The sequence below is a fragment of the Camponotus floridanus genome, unplaced genomic scaffold (assembly GCF_003227725.1).
Source record: "Camponotus floridanus strain SB8 unplaced genomic scaffold, Cflo_v7.5 scaffold159, whole genome shotgun sequence".
NCBI classification, from domain to species: domain Eukaryota; kingdom Metazoa; phylum Arthropoda; class Insecta; order Hymenoptera; family Formicidae; genus Camponotus; species Camponotus floridanus.
In genome coordinates, this window is record NW_020229280.1 from 173,365 (window position 1) to 192,406 (window position 19,042).

Consider the following 19,042-nt stretch of genomic DNA (forward strand, 5'->3'; position numbering starts at 1 on the left):
TGCGTATAATAAAGTATAATGTTTGTTAATTTTACATATTTGAATTATAATGTTTGAGTCAGTATAAAATGTAATTTGAATATTTTCTTGAGAGAAAAAGGTTGAAAAAAATAAAAATATAGATATTGTGACGCAAGATTTATTTAATTAATACCGATACATTTGGAATAATTTTTCTTTGTTTCGGAATTTTTTCAATTTGTAATGCATATTTTGTTGTAATGTTGTAATCTATTTTACTTCGATGTCAAGTTGAGTCAAAATAGCTTCCAGAATTATCCAAATGCGCTGGAGAATTGAGAAGAGATATTGTCACAGAAGAACAAACTGTAAAGACAAAATTTTTTAGCATTTTAGAAAGATTTTAAAGATTAAAAAATTTTACTTTTTATACAAAAATGTTCTATATTTGAAATAAAAAAAAGTGTTTTATGTACATTATAAGTACATAAATAAGAGAGAAATTAATTTTTATATAATATTATTTTATAAGAAGAGAGACACCAAATTTTCTTCTATATTGTGTAGCAACTTTTGTTTGTTTTTGGATTAAAAAATTAAATTAAAATACTAAAAGCTAAAGTTTAATAATTTGAACTAAATTTCATTATAAATATAATGATAATGCATAATTTTATCTGATTAATCGTTGTATGCTGTTGTGAACATTTACATATAACGAGCTTTTGAATTTAAATAATAATGTAATAAACTGAAGTTTAACATGTAATAGTATGCGACAAACTCATAAATTGTTCATTATATTGCCATTAATCTACTTAATTCTATTTAATAATTCGAATTTAACTTGACGTATTAATAAGAAATTTAGTCATTTAAGTAATGTGTCTAAAGTATCAAGTTACAGTGAGAAGGTCTTTATCGTCACGCGCTTTCACTCGCGTGAATTGGTTGATTTTTTAAAATTAATATATCAAGATTTTATGTGATTGTTCGCAAAATGGTATAGGACTTTTTAATTAGGTTTAACGAGATCTACTTATGGTTTTTTTGGCAGATGATATGACGAACAAATATATATACAGGGTGGGGCATTTATCTTGAGACAAGATAATATCTCGATTGGAGTCGATTATTTTGAAAAAAGTTTTAGACAAAAGTTGTAGGATTTTTCCCGGGCAATCCGACGGTGACCTTAGATTTGACCTTGGATAGTCATTTGAAGGTCACATAAAGATTACCTTCAATTTCTTAAATGGAACCCCCTATTTTTCATTGCATATTCTTGTAGCTTATCTCGAGAGCTTTCCAAAACACTATAATTAAGTACCTTTTTATTAAGTACTTTTTGAGTTATAAGGCTTGAAATAATTTCTTAATTTTACATAAACCATAAAATATCTAGTAAACCATTCATTTTTCGATTATCTTACCTTCATACTTTTATGTACAAAATAATGAGAGGAATCAATTGGTGTAAAGAAAACATACAGTTGTTTTTAAGAAAAAATATGGAATTGTTAATTGCAAATTACATATTTTTTCTTAGAAACAACTATGTGTTTTCTTTACACCAATTGATTCCTCTCATTATTTTGTACATAAAAGTATGAAGGTAAGATAATCGAAAAATGAATGGTTTACTAGATATTTTATGGTTTATGTAAAATTAAGAAATTATTTCAAGCCTTATAACTCAAAAAGTACTTAATAAAAAGGAACTTAATTATAGTGTTTTGGAAAGCTCTCGAGATAAGCTACAAGAATATGCAATGAAAAATAGGAGGTTCCATTTAAGAAATTGAAGGTAATCTTTATGTGACCTTCAAATGACTATCCAAGGTCAAATCTAAGGTCACCGTCGGATTGCTCGGGAAAAATCCTACAACTTTTGTCTAAAACTTTTTTCAAAATAATCGACTCCAATCGAGATATTATCTTGTCTCAAGATAAATGCCCCACCCTGTATATATATATATATATATATATATATATATATATATATATATATAGTGGTGTCCATCGTATCATGTATATACACACACACACACACACACACACACACACACACACACACACACACACACACACACACACACACACACACACACACATTCACATTTATATACTATATATATATATACATATTTATATAAATTAATTATTGATAGCAAAATTAATTCGAAACTATTGCAAGCAAAAAATACTGCGTCTCTTTTTATTCTCCCATATAGAACACTTTTTCTTGATGGTCATAGTAAAAGTAATTAAATTTAAATTTTATTGATTATATGTATGTGTACTCTATTTTTTTTAATTAAAAAAAATTAACAGAAAGTTAACAAAAATTAACATTGTCACTTTTATATTAGAAGATATAGTAAAAAAAAGAAGAAAAAAAATGTTATTATATTTCATATTAAAAATCATCTGAAATTTAAAGTAAGTTTTTCTTTCTTATTTAAAAAGAGATATTTTTCATATGTTACTCAAAAAACTTTTGTAATAAATTTTAGATTAATTAAAAGTGTATAATATTAATTTCTTTATCTCATTTTTTCTTGCTTAACTTCTTTTTTATTTTAAAGCGCGATATATTATTCATTATGAAATGATTATCTGAGTATTACCGTCGAATCATAGTCGAGTAAGCATTTAACCGACTCATATGCTAATTCACATCCTTCCATCGACTTCGATACTGTAAATTAAAAAATAGCAGTATTATGAAGAAACTTGATAGGAAACATCCTAAAGTAGTTAAATTTATTTAAAAATATTTTATTTAGATTATTATGTGAGTGTTCCGCTTACGGGTTGATTGACAATGTTTGAGTGCTCCTAAAGCAATAGTCTGAAGTTCTTCGACTAACATGAGCTCTACGATATTCTGGAGTGCTTTCTCCACTATTTTATCATTTTTCATCTAAGAACAAAAAAAGAAGATATAAATTATATTCCTCTAGATTTAATTATTTTGTAAGATCGTCAATGATTAAATCGTCGAATAACAAATTATTTTTTTCTTAAAATAATAGATTTTAAATGCAGGTTCTTTTACGAGATCAAAAGTATTTTTTCTTTTATAGAAATAACGCAATCTTATATGAAATTCGAAAAACTATTAGATTGATATAAATGATTGTTTTAAATTTGATTAATATAAATGATAATTTTAGAGAAAGAAATATTTTTTCAATTATTAGTATTTCGGTTCAATTACTTATTAGTTACTTATTTTTTAAAACAATTATAATTAGAGAAATCATTTTCATTATAAATACATCTTGTTATAATTTTCTTTCCTCATTAATGAATCGATTTACAATCAAAATTATTAAAATTGTGATAAAGAGAGATTAAAAATAAAATATTGAAATTTTACTTACAACTTTTGTCATCAGCATCACGCACTTGTAATAACATTGCAGTTTCCGGTCGGGAACAAGTTTTCCGTTGTTTGCATCCTCAATTATCTCTATGCACAAATTGATATTGGAATTTTATTATACATTACTATAGTTTTATTATAGATATTTCCACTACTTCTTTTAAATGATTTATTTTTAGTCTACATATATTGTTTGGAATACACACATATATATGTGAATCTAGATTCTTGGCCACATGATTTCGAGATACATGTAAAACTAATTTCTTTTATTGATACATACTTGGATTGACGCCAACCCTTTCGATGCAAATATCGCTCACCGGCTTCAGAGCGACTTTAATTTCATCCAAGGAATATTTTTTCTACGCAAACAAAAGGCATAATGACGATAATCGTCGATCGGATAAATACATCAATCAAATCGAATAAATAAATGCATCAATATATATATATATATATATATATATATATATATATATTATATATACAGGGTGATTTATATAAAGTGGCCGATGTGAATATTACTAAAGTTGTAGAGCTATGAAAAAATTTTTATATTAAAAGATGTTTGAGAGGGGTATCATCGTATGATATAAACGATATTTTTATAGAGGCATTAAGGAGATTTCAAGATCAATTTAATTTTTTAAAATTAAACTCCCTATTTTTTATTTCTTATAGCTTATCTCGAGAGCTTTCCAAAACACTATAATAAAATATTTCTTCATTGAGTACTTTTCGAGTTATGAGGTTTAAAATAATTTCTTAATTTTACATAAATCATAAAATATTTAGTAAAATATTCATTTTTTGATTATCTTACCTTAATACTTTTACGAGGAGTTGGTCACTAATGGTATAGTGTACAAAAATTACCCTTGATTCGGATTACCTTTAAATTACCTCGGATTACCTCAGATTATTTAAGATTACTTAATATTACCTCAAATGAAGAATCTATTAAGAGTTTTTGCACATATCTTTTCATTGGTAAGGATGCATTTCGCAATTTTTATATATTTGTATTTTTAGTTATTTGTAGCTTTTTTGAATTTTGTTTTGAATAATAAGTAGACGCTTGACTTACGAAACGACTTTACATGCCAATTTGAATGGCATTATTCCATCTGTATCCACTATCAGCAGAGTAATAAATTCAAACTATTGTTTACTTCGGGAAGGTGAATTTCGTTTTAAGGAACTAAGCGACTTCTTAACGCAAAGAAATTTGCCTAAAGTAGTTTGGCTTAGTGAAAATGTGACTGAAATTACCGGTAGAATATTCAATACATGAAAATTGTAATATAGGTTTTGTTTTACCGTTAAATGACGATGGCTTACCAAAAGTTGTGGATAAGAATGCATTTCGCAATTTTTAAACGCTCATGTATTCATGGCCTGAGAAATAAAGCATTATAAGACGTGATATCGCGAAAACCTAACCACGACAATTCGTAGACTGTAAAAAAGCACGTTTTTACGAAGCATCCAAAAACGACTGCAAATGTATATTATTGTAAAAAGATACAAATTCGTCAATGACGTTCACTAACTTCAAAAAGATTACCATAGATTACCTCAGATTATTTGAGACTACCTCAAAAATACCTAGAATTACCTACAGATTATTTGATATTATCCTTAGATTACTTAGATTTCCTATTAGATTACCTGAGAATGCTAAAGATTATTTAAAATTACCAAAAATTACCTTAGATTACTCAAAATTTTCTTTGGATTGCCGCTGAATTACCTAGCCCTTGTACAGAAATTACCTCAGTGACCAACCCCTCGTACTTTTATATACAACATAATGAGAGAAATCAATTGGTGTAAAGAAAAAATAGTTGTTTTAAAAAAAAAATATGTAATTTGCAATTAACAATTCCATATTTTTTCTTCAAAACAACTGTATGTATGCCTATTTTTTATTACATATTCTTGTAGCTTATCTCGAGAGCTTTCCAAAAAAGATATATATATATATATATATCTTCTACATATCTATTTATCTATATGTATATATAAAAGTAGCGACATAAATTTTTACTAATATTTAAAAAATTAAAAAGAAAATGACATAAGAACCAACGCGCGATAGTTGAGTGCAAAAAAACAACACTTCTTTCTTTTTTCAATATGAGTTTTTTTAATGCTATGAACTAAAATTGAAAAAGTTTTTTAATAAACTAATATTGAAAAAAGAAAGAAGTGTTGTTACTTCTCTGCGCACGAACTACCGCGCGTTGTTCTTATGCTATTTTCTTTTTAATTTTTTGATTATTTGAGCCAAATCTCTAATTATTAAAACTAATATTTAATTATATATACATATATATGTGTGTGTGTGTGTGTGTGTGTGTGTGTGTGTATCTTAAGCTTTCTTCTAATCGCTATTATAATTTGGCATAAATTCAACATTGTTCAAAAGAATGATTCACATTATTGTGAGTAATATGTGTGAAATATTACATATTAAAATAAAGTAGCAAAAACATTAAAAATATTTAAAAATGACAAAATACTTTAATTAATTTTTATATTTAATTTTTATATTTTTAATTAAAATTTTCATATTAAATCCTTAATGTTGCTTTTCGATTATTTTTTGATTTGTGAAGATGATATATGTAAAAATAGCTCGCATTATATTTATTTCTTGTATTGTGTATGAAAAACATGGTTTATATAATGATTTACCTAATATTAAATATAACTATATATATGTGTGTGTGTGTGTGTGTGTGTGTGTGTGTGTGTATGTGTGTGTGTGTGTGTGTGTGTGTGTGTGTGTGTGTGTGTGTGTGAGGTAAATCTAATTTTTTAAAATTCTAATTCACTCTGATACAATTATGTGCATTTCTCTTTGTAAAACTTACACTTTCAGTATTCTGCAAATTTGCTATTAGCACGAATGAGATGAGAAAGCTCACACTAGCACCTTTCATCCTTATTTGTTATGATTTTGTTATCTTTTCGGTCTTTTTTTTATCGCGTTATGGGTGGATCGCAACTGATCCGGACTTTTGTCGCGTGCAAAATACGTCTACCTACTTTTATATACAGAAATAAAACAAAAATCTAGGGGGAGAACCCTCAATCTCCAGAGTCCTTGAAGAGGTGGCATATCCTAATACGCCTAAATTACTGTGTTGGTTGACATAATTAACGATACTTAACGCTAATACCTGGAGTTTTATTAAGTATCATTCTCAAAAGTCAGATGATCATAACATTGTGCGCTATTGTTGCCAATCTCGGGATTATACATTCGGGATGATGTAAAATACATAAGGAAATAGATTTCGAGATTCTCATCAGAAAAATAAAGATAAAATTCTTTTAAAAATGCATGTTTATATTCAAGATTAATTGCAGATTTTCTAGTAGCATTTTCTACATGAACATTCATCTTTTATCTTGTTTCAGACATATTGTGTGCATTCCAAGTTTTATCTTTAAATTAAATATTAATTGTTGATGTATGTATATATGTATATATGTATATATGTATGTATATATGTATGTATATATGTATGTATGTACATACATATATATATATATATATATATATATATATATATATATAATTTTATGTTTTACTATAAATTTATTGAAATTTCCGGGAGAAGAAAAAGATTTTTAGAAATTGCGCATGCATTTTCACAAGACACTTTGTTTCGAAAATTATAATTTTAAATAATGATATGTTGATATCGTGCAACTATTTACGTTCTTTTTAAAACGTTTTGTGTTAGCATAAAATTTTAACAACTGTACTTTACATGTTGCTTAAAATAAATTTATTAATTATAATAACGCACTAACGGATATATATATATAATATTACATAACATAGTTTTTTTCTAAGATACAGTTATTAGGCCGTGTCCTAATTTATTTATTTACATATGATTACACAAATCATGTAATTTTTTTATATTGTATTTATATAATTTTTTGTGAATTTTACGTCTCGGGATAACAATTTTCAATTTATGTAATCATACGTAATTTTTTCATTTTTTATTATCTTATCCTTTTATTTTCATTTTTTATTATCTTATCCTTAGATTTTGATTAAGGAAAGAAGAAATGATCCTTATCTGTTTGATAGCAGCACTTTACAAACTGGTAAGTTGTTTCGCAATCATCGCCAGCAGGAGCTGTAAAAAAATACAGAATTTATAAAAAACTCTTAATCTTCTTTTACATTATTTGTATCAATCAATTTGTAATAATTTGTAATAATTTATAAATCAATGTTTTTTACACTTACATATAAATGTAAATAAATGTAAATAAATTTTAAATAAATTTTAAATATTTAGATGCAAAGTTATGCAGATATATATTATATCAAAATAATTTTATTTTATTTGGAATTGATTTTATGTAAAAACTAAAAATTTCAATAAAGCAAATTTTCTTGTAAAACAATTATGAAAAAAAATGTATCCCACAAAAATAATTTTTTGTTTAATACCATGCCTGGATTTTTTAAAATCAACCAGAGAAAAAAATTTATATCTAATAACTAATATAATAATAACTATAATATAACTAAAATTTATATCTAATAACTAATATAATAATAACTATAATATAACTAATATAATATAACTGGATTTTGATCTGATCTAATCGGATATATATATATATATCCAATATATAGATAAAATTTTTATATTATATATAATTAGATCCTATTATGCATCTTTTATGATATATAAAATCGTCCCAACATTTAATAATAATATAAATCAATAATTATAATCTATTTTATATAAAATTAAAAATTTTATTTATATTTCTATTGAATTTTACATCTTAAGTAGATGATGAACGCATCATTTTTATTTATTTGTCGGATATTTATTTGTTCGATTTATAAAATTAATTTATATCTGAAGTTCCTCCATTGAGATTGTATCAGAAATTAAATTGAAGCAAAATATTTAATTATATTTGTTTAATTATATTTGTCGATCTTTGTAAGCTTTATATAAATCTCATGATTAAATTTACGAGATAGCATCGCGTAGCGGTAAACAAACATTTTTGAGTATACAATTATATATTTTTGAGTATACATTAAATTATAAATCTTTATTGATTTAATTGTATACAATGATTAATTGTATACAATGGTTAATTGTATACAATTGTATAAATATATGTATTAAATCGATGCAATTATATATAAATTTATAAAATTATATCAAATTATATTTAATTATATATAATAAGCTATGTTTATATAATATTATTTATATATAATTATATTAAAATATTTGCGATTTCATATCAAATTATGTAAATTATATCGAGTATAAAACTCGAAAAAAAATTCTAATACAATTTTACATAATTTGATACGGGTTATAAATATCTTGATATAATTACATATAAATAATAATAGATATAAATAGATCTTATATAATTACATATAAATAATAATAGATATAAATAGATCTTAATATATGTAATTATATATAATTATATCTAATTTTATTTAATTATATGTATATAATTATCTTTTTTTCTCGGGAATTTTTATATCGAAATTAGGAAAACAACATAAATATTGATAATGTAATTGTTTCGCACTAATATCTTTTATTAAAACTTTATATTGATTTCTCTTTTTCGCGAAAATATACTTACGATGTCCTGCGCACTCAGTTGTGACTGCTTTCAAAGGCGTTGCCATTTCGACAGGCATCATTAAATCCATTTGTTTAAGCATCATGCCGACATCTATGCGCCCACTCTTAAACTTGATTGTAGGAAAAAAAATATATTTATGTGAATAAATTCTCTTTTCATAATGTTAGATTTTAAATCAGAATAAATCTAATAACTCTTTTATTATTATATCTAATAACTCTTTTATTATTATTATAGATATTATATTAAATTATATTTTAAATATAATTTAATAATTCTGTTCCCTGTCTCTCTTTCTCTTTCTCTCTCTCTCTCTCTCTCTCTCTCTCTCTCTCTCTCTCTCCACACACACACTGGATGCGTGATTTTAAATTGTGTCGAGATTAAAAATTCTAAAAATTTTATTTAGCAGTTAAGTAAACAGGAATATATACATCTTATATATGATAGAGAGAGAGAGAGAGAGAGAGAGAGAAAGAGAAAGAGAGAGAGAGAGAGAGAACGAGTGAAAATATGAATATATAAAATAATAAGTGTATAAAATAATAAAAAATGTGTATAAAATAATGGTAATTATTTATTTATACGGGCCATCCCGATTTCAATAATTCTCACATATGTTATCAAGATTATCACTCTGAGTAATGTTGTGAAAATTTTAGACGGTCATTGTTTATTAAAAAGTTATAAACAAAAAATATCTAATGAGTAATATGTAATTTTATGACACCGTATATAAACTATGTTGTCATTTGGCATTGTTTACCTTTTTTATATTGAAATCAGGTGTGGAACAATGATAGGCTTTCATGTTTTTGATATTTCTTATGACTTTGAAAATATTTAAGAAAAGCTGAGTTTAGTACAAAATAAATTGTTGTACAATTAACATGAAGTTCTATGAGTTTCTCGCTTTAACAACAAAATATGATGAGTTATTAAACTATTTATGCGCGAAAAATGTTACATTTGTAACTTTCTATACAAAGTGAAGTGTATCCCTCATCACAAACACGGATTGGGTTAGGTTATATCTTCCGAAAGTGCAGTCTCCCGCTCTATAATGAACACACTGTCCACGCATGTACTTTCCAAGATGAAACAAAGTTCATTTAATCTTGACCTCCATTAATAGTAAATTCTTATCTTAGGAAGTACATGCGTAGGTAGGTATAGTATGTTCCGCCCCCCCCGCGGGGGGGCTTCACTTTCAGAAGATATAACTTAACTCAATCCGTGTTTATGATGCGGGATACACTTCATTTTGCATAGAAAGTTATTACAAATCTATGTGAAATTGTGCAACAATTGACTTTTCTTTCGATAAATGTATTAATAAATTTATGAAACTTCTTTTGTTTATATCTTTTTAATAAACAATGACCGCCGATTAAAATCTTTACAACATTACCCAGAGTGATGATCTTGATAACACATATAAGAATTATTAGAAATCGGGAGGTGGTCCGTTTAAGTAAATTATTTCTATCTTAACGGAAATAAAAACACGATTGAATTTAATAAATAATGTTTTCTTTCAAAGCAATAATTGATGTGTGTTGGTTTTTTATGCAAATTAATTACAAAATGAATAAAGAGATGATAATTATTTTGTCCGGATAGATAGTGCGCTAATATTTTTTTTCGAAACACTAACAAGAACAAGATAATATAACATATATATATATATATATATATATATATATATATATATATATATATATACAGACCCATTTTAACTTAGGCAGCCAAATAACTCGAAAAATAAGCACACTACGAAAAAATGGTTAGAATCAAAATTTCGTCATTTCGAGGGGGACGTACAATGACGTTAAAATCAGCCCCCCCACCCCTCCCCCTGGGCGGTGAGGGGGGGCAAGTTTGAAATCTTAAATGGGAACCCCTATTTTTTATTGCATATTCCTGTAGCTTATCTCGAGAGCTTTCCAAAACACTATAATTAAATACCTTTTTATTAAGTACTTTTTGAGTTATAAGGCTTGAAATAATTTCTTAATTTTACATAAACCATAAAATATCTAGTAAACCATTCATTTTTCGATTATCTTACCTTCATACTTTTATGTACAAAATAATAAGAGGAATCAATTGGTGTAAAGAAAACATACAGTTGTTTTTAAGAAAAAATATGGAATTGTTAATTGCAAATTACATATTTTTTCTTAGAAACAACTATGTGCTTTCTTTACACCAATTGATTCCTCTCATTATTTTGTACATAAAAGTATGAAGGTAAGATAATCGAAAAATGAATGGTTTACTAGATATTTAATGGTTTATGTAAAATTAAGAAATTATTTCAAGCCTTATAACTCAAAAAGTACTTAATAAAAAGGTACTTAATTATAGTGTTTTGGAAAGCTCTCGAGATAAGCTACAGGAATATGCAATAAAAAATAGGGGTTCCCATTTAAGATTTCAAACTTGCCCCCCCTCACCGCCCAAGGGGAGGGGTGGGGGCTGATTTTAACGTCATTGTACGTCCCCCTCGAAATGACGAAATTTTGATTCTAACCATTTTTTCGTAGTGTGCTTATTTTTCGAGTTATTTGGCTGCCTAAGTTAAAATGGGTCACCCTGTATATATATATATATATATATATATATATATATATATATATATATACAGGGTGGGCCATTTTAAGTGATCCACTCAAATATCTCTTAGGGAAAGCCTGCAATCAAAAAATGACCTTAGTAAAAGTTGTATGGCTTGAAGGGGGCCATCAGATAGTGGCAATGATTTGACCTTGGAGAGTCATTTGAAGATGACGTAAAGGTAACCTTCAATTTCTTAAATGGAACTCCCTATTTTTTATTACATATTCGTGTAGCTTATCTCGAGAGCTTTCCAAAACACTATAATAAAGTATTTCTTCATTGAGTACTTTTCGAGTTATGAAGCTTGAAATCATGTCTTAATTTTGTATAAACCGTAAAATATCTAGTAAAATATTCATTTTTCGATTATCTTGCTTTAATACTTAAACTTTTATGTACAAAATAATGAGAGGAATCAATTGGTATAAAGAAAACACATAGTTATTTTTAAGAAAAAATATGTAATTTGCAATTAACAATTACATATTTTTTCTTTGAAACAACTATGTGTTTTTTTACACCAATTGATTTCTCTCATTATTTTGTACATAAAAGTATTAAAGCAAGATAATTGAAAAATGAATATTTTACTAGATATTTTACGGTTTATACAAAATTAAGACATGATTTCAAGCCTCATAACTCGAAAAGTACTCAATAAAGAAATACTTTATTATAGTGTTTTGGAAAGCTCTCGAGATAAGCTACACGAATATGTAATAAAAAATAGGGAGTTCCATTTAAGAAATTGAAGGTTACCTTTACGTCATCTTCAAATGACTCTCCAAGGTCAAATCATTGCCACTATCTGATGGCCCCCTTCAAGCCATATAACTTTTACTCAGATCATTTTTTGATTGCAGGCTTTCCCTAAGAGATATTTGAGTGGATCACTTAAAATGGCCCACCCTGTATATACAGGGTGGCCCCGAACGTTTCAGCCAGACTTTGAGATCTTATAAGAAATTTAATTCTGAATAAAAAATTTCCGATAAACATGAGTCGAAAAATGCTTCCTTAAGAAGTTATCGCTCAAAAATCTCTGATGAAAGAAGAGCGTGAAGGTGAAAAGGTGAAAAGAAAATGAAATAAAAAGAAAATGAAACTAAATAAATTTCTTGATCTGTATTATATATCTGTATATATATATTTTTTATTGAATTGCAATAGATTAAATGATATTCAATATATCACGACAATTAAGAATAAAGCTTTTATTTCTTACAGTTCGCATTGCTTTCATTACACAAAGCGTATAGCATTTTAATGATTGATTATCATCCTGAAATTGGCCCGTTTGCAATCCCTCAACAGCTCCTACAAACGGAGAAAATATTAAAAATTCTTATTTTGGTTGTATATAATGAAAAAATCCAACAAATATTTTTTAATGTAATATTTTAATGAAAATTATGAATTGTCATTATCTCTTCATTACATGTAGAAATAAGTGTCCAACGAAACGAGAAAAGGGATCTTGACTTACAACCGATTGTCGACTACTATGAACAAGTTAAAAGAAACAGCGCCGGAATATACAATGTAATACATTTCTTACTCACAAGGAAAAATACAGCACTCTAATTAGTAGTATCTAAGGCAAATCACATCACATCCGGAAGACGCAAATAAGAATTAAAGCAGAGATTGCTGCAATTGCGAATGAAGTCACGCACGTTCATACACAATGCTCTATTCGCTATTATTTTCAAATATTGTTGACTTCTTCAATTCTCTTTCATTTTAATGTTTTTATTAGTTTTTATTAGAATATATAATTCATGTCTCTTCTCTTTATTTCTTAATAGAATTATTTAAAATAATATATTTTGCTTCTAAGATTCTTGTTGAAAGTTAAAAAAATATATATTTTTTCATAGATATATTTTTCATAGGTATTTTTCATAGGTATATTTTTTAAATATCGAGTTTTGATAATAATATTATTTAAAATTGAACAGATAGTCTTTTTCGGAAACATTTAAAAATTTAAAACTTGAGAAATTGGTCTTCTCAAAAAATTAATATTAACAAAACATATTAACTAAAAGTTTATTAACTAAAAATTGACAAAAACTGACTAAAAAAAATGAAAATCATAAATGTTACAAATTTATAAACATATAGAAAAATATAATATTATTATACTTTCTATTTAAATTAATTTTTTATTTAAATTAATGTATCAAAGAATAATCAAAGAAAAAAGTAATAATAATGTAAATAAATCAATTTTCTCTTTTTTTAAATCCTGGCATTTTATGAAACATCAAGACATTTATAAAATTTATATTTGTATATCTTTATGCACACACACACACACACAGACACAGACACAGACACACACACACACACACACAATGCGCGCGCGCGCACACACACAATAATTTGAATTAATGATATCGACTAAAACTAATATGAATAATTACAGGATTTTTCATTCAACTGTATCATAAAATAAATTTCAAAGTACTCGCGTAACTCACCGGCATCTGCATGGCTTTTAGATACACACGAGTTTCGCATAGTCATTGCGGTCTTGTGAATCTGTTCCATCGTCAGTACCTGCAATATAAAGTCTCAATAATGTACATGAAGTATAGCATCTTAGATGTACATAAAAAATAATATTTATCTTATTAGAATAAAATTAAACATATTTATCTATTCTTTTCGTGTACGCTATATATATATATATATATATATATATATATATATATATATATATCTTTTGTATGCTTCTCCCTCCAGAATTAAATAGCGTACACGAAAAGAATAGCATAAATATATTTAATTTTATTCTGATAAGATAAATATTATTTTTTATGTACTTATATTATTTTTGTACTTATTTATGTATTTATATTATTTTTTATGTTATTGTTATATTATTTTTTAATAAAAAAATCTGTTTAAAAAGTAATAGGAGAGAAATATAGAACTTTTTATATATTGTACTTTTTTTGAGGAATTAATAAGTCTTTTCTTGCACGCACATAATATGAATTATTTTTAATAAAAATATGTGATATTAAAATTGAGTTGTCTTTCTCTATGATAAAATATTTTTTTAAGTTTGTCAAGTTTTATTAACTTTTTTATATTTCTTTATTAATTATGGCAATATGTTTTTATCTTCTGTGAAGTTTAAAAAAATCTGTAATATTTCTGTATATATTTGTAATATTTTCTCAAAGATTATAAAAATTTCTAAAAAAAATTGAAATTTTACAGATTAGACACAAATCTTCGAGACTGGTTTGTATTATTGATAGAGATATTTATTATAAATGGATAGAGATATTTATTATAAATTGGTATTATTGATAGAGATATTTATTATAAATGGATCTTTCTGTATCATTTGAATTGAATTATTAAAAAACAGATCACTCTATTTCACGTATTTCTATTTAATATGATAAATTATTTCGGTTTATACAACACTTACAGCATCCGATTGATTAATCGCGAAAAGCGCGATCATAATAATGTAGATGAATACGCGGATACACATTTTACAATATTTTTCAATTATACAAAATTATAAATAAATTTAGTTCAAAATACTCTTTCGAAATTGTTGAAAATGAGCCGTAACTAGCTCGTTCTTTTATAAAGACTCCGACTGTCGACAAATCGTTTGCGACTAATATATCAAGTTGTAGTCTTGTTTAAAAATTTAATTTCATAGTATTAATCCGAAGAAAATTTATACCTTATGTCGTCGAGGCAAAGGAAGAAGCTTCCGTGATTTGTCTGCCAAAGGAAAAAAAAACAAGAGAGAGAGAGAGAGAGAGAGAGAGAGAGAGAGAGAGAGAGAGAGAGAGAGAGAAGAATATGCTGATGGTTAAAACGTAATTACCAGTAATGAACACAATATGTAATGACATGTATTGTCCGATGATTTCGACTACAAATGACGGTAATTATGCATAAAAACCCACCTTCGCATAAATGTGCTATTGACATATGTTATCAAGGTCATATCTCTAATTAATATTCTGAAGGTTTTAGCCGGCGGTCGTTTATTAAAAAGTTATTAACAAAAGAATTTCACAATTTTAATGCTTTTTATTTCCGAAAATATTGATTTGAGAAAAAAATTTTAAGCAAAAAATAAGGCTGCTGAAAAACTCTACAAAAAAGATTATATGCATTTTTTTCGTAAACTTACTATTTTAACTGTTATATGAAAAAATAATAATTTTAAATACATTTAATGCAATTTAAATTTATATGGAATTTAATACAATTTAATTAATTAGAAAATTAGAAACTATCACAAATGTATGTGACACACACATACGCAGGGGGGTGCAAGAAGGGCTTTCGGCCCCCCTCCCGCAAACACCCGGCCGGTAGGCAAGGTGGTTTGCTTTCCAACTTACAGCATATATCCATTGTGATTGAACTCTTTGCAACGCGTCCCCTACCGGCCGATGGCCCCCCTTGCACCCCCCGTGTATGTGTGTGTATACACATACATTTGTGATATTTTTTAATTGTATTAAATTGTATTAAATTCTATATAAATTTAAATTGTTTACCTTTTTTTATTTACCTTTAATTTACCTTTTTTTTGTGTTTTTCTCCGACTTGCAAGTTCGACCGCTACTTTTAAGTTTCATATTCGTGTTCAGGAGAAAAATACGTAGAAATTGGGTATTCTTACCCATTATTTCATATAGATAGGTTTTCCGAAGGTTTACCTTATTTTTGTATTTATTATTTTTATTCTTTTTTAGCCTATATCTCCAAAACTATTTGAGTCCGACCCTTATATATATATATATATATATATATACCGGGTGTTTCAGACCACCCGTACACCCCATTTTAAAGCAAAGGAAGTGGTTATTTTGAAAAATGTTTCAGACAAAAGTTGTTGAAGATAAAGTAATGCATTACATGGGTAAATTTGATTGACCTTGGGTGGCGTCGTGAAGGTCATGTCAAGGTCGACTTGAATTTTTTAAATGGGAACCCCTATTTTTCATTGCATATTCTTGTAGCTTATCTCGAGAGCTTTCCAAAACACTATAATTAAGTACCTTTTTATTAAGTACTTTTTGAGTTATAAGGCTTGAAATAATTTCTTAATTTTATATAAACCATAAAATATCTAGTAAACCATTCATTTTTCGATTATCTTACCTTCATACTTTTATGTACAAAATAATGAGAGGAATCAATTGGTGTAAAGAAAACACATAGTTGTTTCTAAGAAAAAATATGGAATTGCCCACCCAAGGTCAATCAAATTTACCCATGTAATGCATTACTTTATCTTCAACAACTTTTGTCTGAAACATTTTTCAAAATAACCACTTCCTTTGCTTTAAAATGGGGTGTACGGGTGGTCTGAAACACCCGGTATATATATATATATATATATGAAATTACTCGGGAAAATTTCCCCTATAACATATTTAAAAATAAAGCAAATTGATGAACAAATAAAGTAGAATCTTTATGTCAATATTTCTCATATTTATTTGTTAATAACTTTTGAATAAAGAACAATTGCCGACTAAAACCTTCAGAATGTTAATCAGGGATAACATTTTCACAATATACATTAAAAAACACATTTGTGACAAGGTGGGCCATTTTTATGCATAATTACCCAAATGACTGCACAAATAACAACATATTTAGTAATGGCACATAAACACTTCGTAATGTGTAACGTAAAACGTATTCTGAAAAAGTTTAATAGGAAATGTATAATATAAGCTCATAATAATAGAAATAATGTAATAATAATATGCGATATTGATACCGAATATATTTGTTGAATGATTAAGTTTTATGCGAAAACAAAATCCGATGTAATTACAATATTATTTACTTTGTACTATGTTTACGCATTTGTTATTGTATTGAAATTATAATTTATATAATTATTTTTTATTTTCAATTAGTCATCTAAAAGAATTTCCTATTCTATTTTAGTTAAAAATATTCTTATAAGAGATATATCTTATAATTCATATATTTTAAATGATAAATATTTTATATTGGTCCTTTCCCTTTTTAAATGAATAATTTAAACAAAGAACAAATTAAATACATGGAATTTTAATTTAGATTTATGCCTAAGTATATAACAAGAATATGAAAGGAAAATATAATAATAATAGATAGAGGTTTCATTTAAGAATATCGGTTATTCAGAGGAACGTTATTGCATCAAAATGGTCATGAGAAAGTTAAACAACGTTGATCTAGAATGTGATAAAATTTTCATTTGAAAGCCAAATCCCTATATAAAAGTGTGTGTGTGTGTGTGTGTGTGTGTGTGTGTGTGTGTGTGTAAACACATATTTAATATTAAAATTTTATATATAATTATGTGTATTTACATTAATTTATATAATTAAGTGCATTTAAATACAAACATAAATATAAAAAAAATTAATTAAATATTTAATCAGAAATATATATTTAAATATAATCATATATTTAAATATATATAATCAGAAATATGTAGCTAAATTTAAAAAAAATGTTGGTATTAATCTTTTAATTTAGTTAGTTAGTTCATTTTGCAATCCGCGCTTCCTGACATTGTGGTGCTACTATCACGACTTCCGTTATCGTTTGTTAGTTCGCATAAGCTATTCAAATGGCTTGTATATAAGATACACCACGTTTTGTTAACCGTTCTTAATAAACCTGCTTTTACGAATCTATTCACATCTTATTTTATCGAAAAGCTCTAACAGGTTATGGACCCAGGACTTAAAGCCTTGTGAAAGCAAATAAGTGATTATATAATAAAATATATAATACTGAGATTATGTGCATCTTGTAAACTTACGAGAATGGCTTGTCACATAGGAAACACGACGAGAATAGATACACTTAATAAAGATAACTATGATACATGGTGTGTGCCAGCGGAAGCACTTCTTATAAAAAACGATGGATGGGATTATGCGAACGGAACAAGAAAACGATCTACAATTATCGAAGATAATGCCGTATCGGAAGCCGCAGCAAGAGCATGGGACATTGCAGATCGAAAAGCTAAGTCAGATCTTATTCTATCTATAAGTTCATCAGAATTAAAACAAATTAAAGGTTGCCAAACAGCATTTGACGTATGGGAAAAATTACAATCAATTTATGCGTTCAAAGGACCTGCGAAAAAGGCAGCATTGTTAAGACGTTTAACCTCTCACCGTTTATCTAGTAATAATGATATTCACGATGATATTGATAAATTTATAGAGATTATTGACAAATTAGCCGGAATGGATATTAATATACATAAAGATTTGTAAAGAGCTATGTTGTTGAATAGTCTACCAGAAAATTATGAAAATTTCAGGTGTGCGATTGAAGCTAGAGACAATTTATTGAGCCAATTATTGTATATTGAGACAT

General features: G+C 26.5%; 2 protein-coding genes and 1 long non-coding RNA gene across 3 annotated transcripts; all 3 read right to left on the minus strand.

Moving 5' to 3' along the window:
- Positions 1-230: 230 nt before the first annotated feature.
- On the minus strand, positions 231-6,397 carry LOC105257309 (general odorant-binding protein 69a). Its single transcript, XM_025406855.1, has 6 exons — positions 6,235-6,397; positions 3,636-3,717; positions 3,351-3,439; positions 2,776-2,887; positions 2,592-2,662; positions 231-327 (listed from the first exon to the last, which is right to left on the minus strand). The coding sequence occupies exons 1-6, from the start codon at positions 6,301-6,303 to the stop codon at positions 313-315; spliced, it is 438 nt and encodes a 145-aa protein (XP_025262640.1). The 5' UTR covers positions 6,304-6,397; the 3' UTR covers positions 231-312.
- On the minus strand, positions 4,179-5,026 carry LOC112637363. The gene is made up of 2 exons (XR_003122518.1): positions 4,697-5,026; positions 4,179-4,617 (listed from the first exon to the last, which is right to left on the minus strand). It is a non-coding gene; the product is annotated as an uncharacterized LOC112637363 (long non-coding RNA).
- A 939-nt stretch (positions 6,398-7,336) lies between the features above and the next one.
- Positions 7,337-15,270, minus strand: LOC105250009 (general odorant-binding protein 19a-like). Its single transcript, XM_025406858.1, has 5 exons — positions 15,099-15,270; positions 14,134-14,212; positions 12,873-12,964; positions 9,023-9,134; positions 7,337-7,521 (listed from the first exon to the last, which is right to left on the minus strand). Exons 1-5 carry the CDS (start codon positions 15,162-15,164, stop codon positions 7,436-7,438), a joined length of 435 nt encoding a protein of 144 aa, XP_025262643.1. The 5' UTR covers positions 15,165-15,270; the 3' UTR covers positions 7,337-7,435.
- Positions 15,271-19,042: the final 3,772 nt, after the last annotated feature.

Excerpts from the sequence above, each read along its gene's own strand:
- LOC105250009 (XM_025406858.1), bottom strand. The coding sequence starts at position 15,164 with ATGTGTATCCGCGTATTCATCTACATTATTATGATCGCGCTTTTCGCG. Across the intron at positions 14,213-15,098 it reads CGATTAATCAATCGGATGCT|GTACTGACGATGGAACAGAT; the intron begins GTAAGTGTTGTA and ends TTTATATTGCAG. Across the intron at positions 12,965-14,133 it reads TAAAAGCCATGCAGATGCCG|GAGCTGTTGAGGGATTGCAA; the intron begins GTGAGTTACGCG and ends CTCCGTTTGTAG.
- LOC105257309 (XM_025406855.1), bottom strand. The coding sequence starts at position 6,303 with ATGAAAGGTGCTAGTGTGAGCTTTCTCATCTCATTCGTGCTAATAGCA. Across the intron at positions 2,888-3,350 it reads TGATGCTGATGACAAAAGTT|ATGAAAAATGATAAAATAGT; the intron begins GTAAGTAAAATT and ends TTTTGTTCTTAG. Across the intron at positions 2,663-2,775 it reads CAAACATTGTCAATCAACCC|TATCGAAGTCGATGGAAGGA; the intron begins GTAAGCGGAACA and ends TTTAATTTACAG.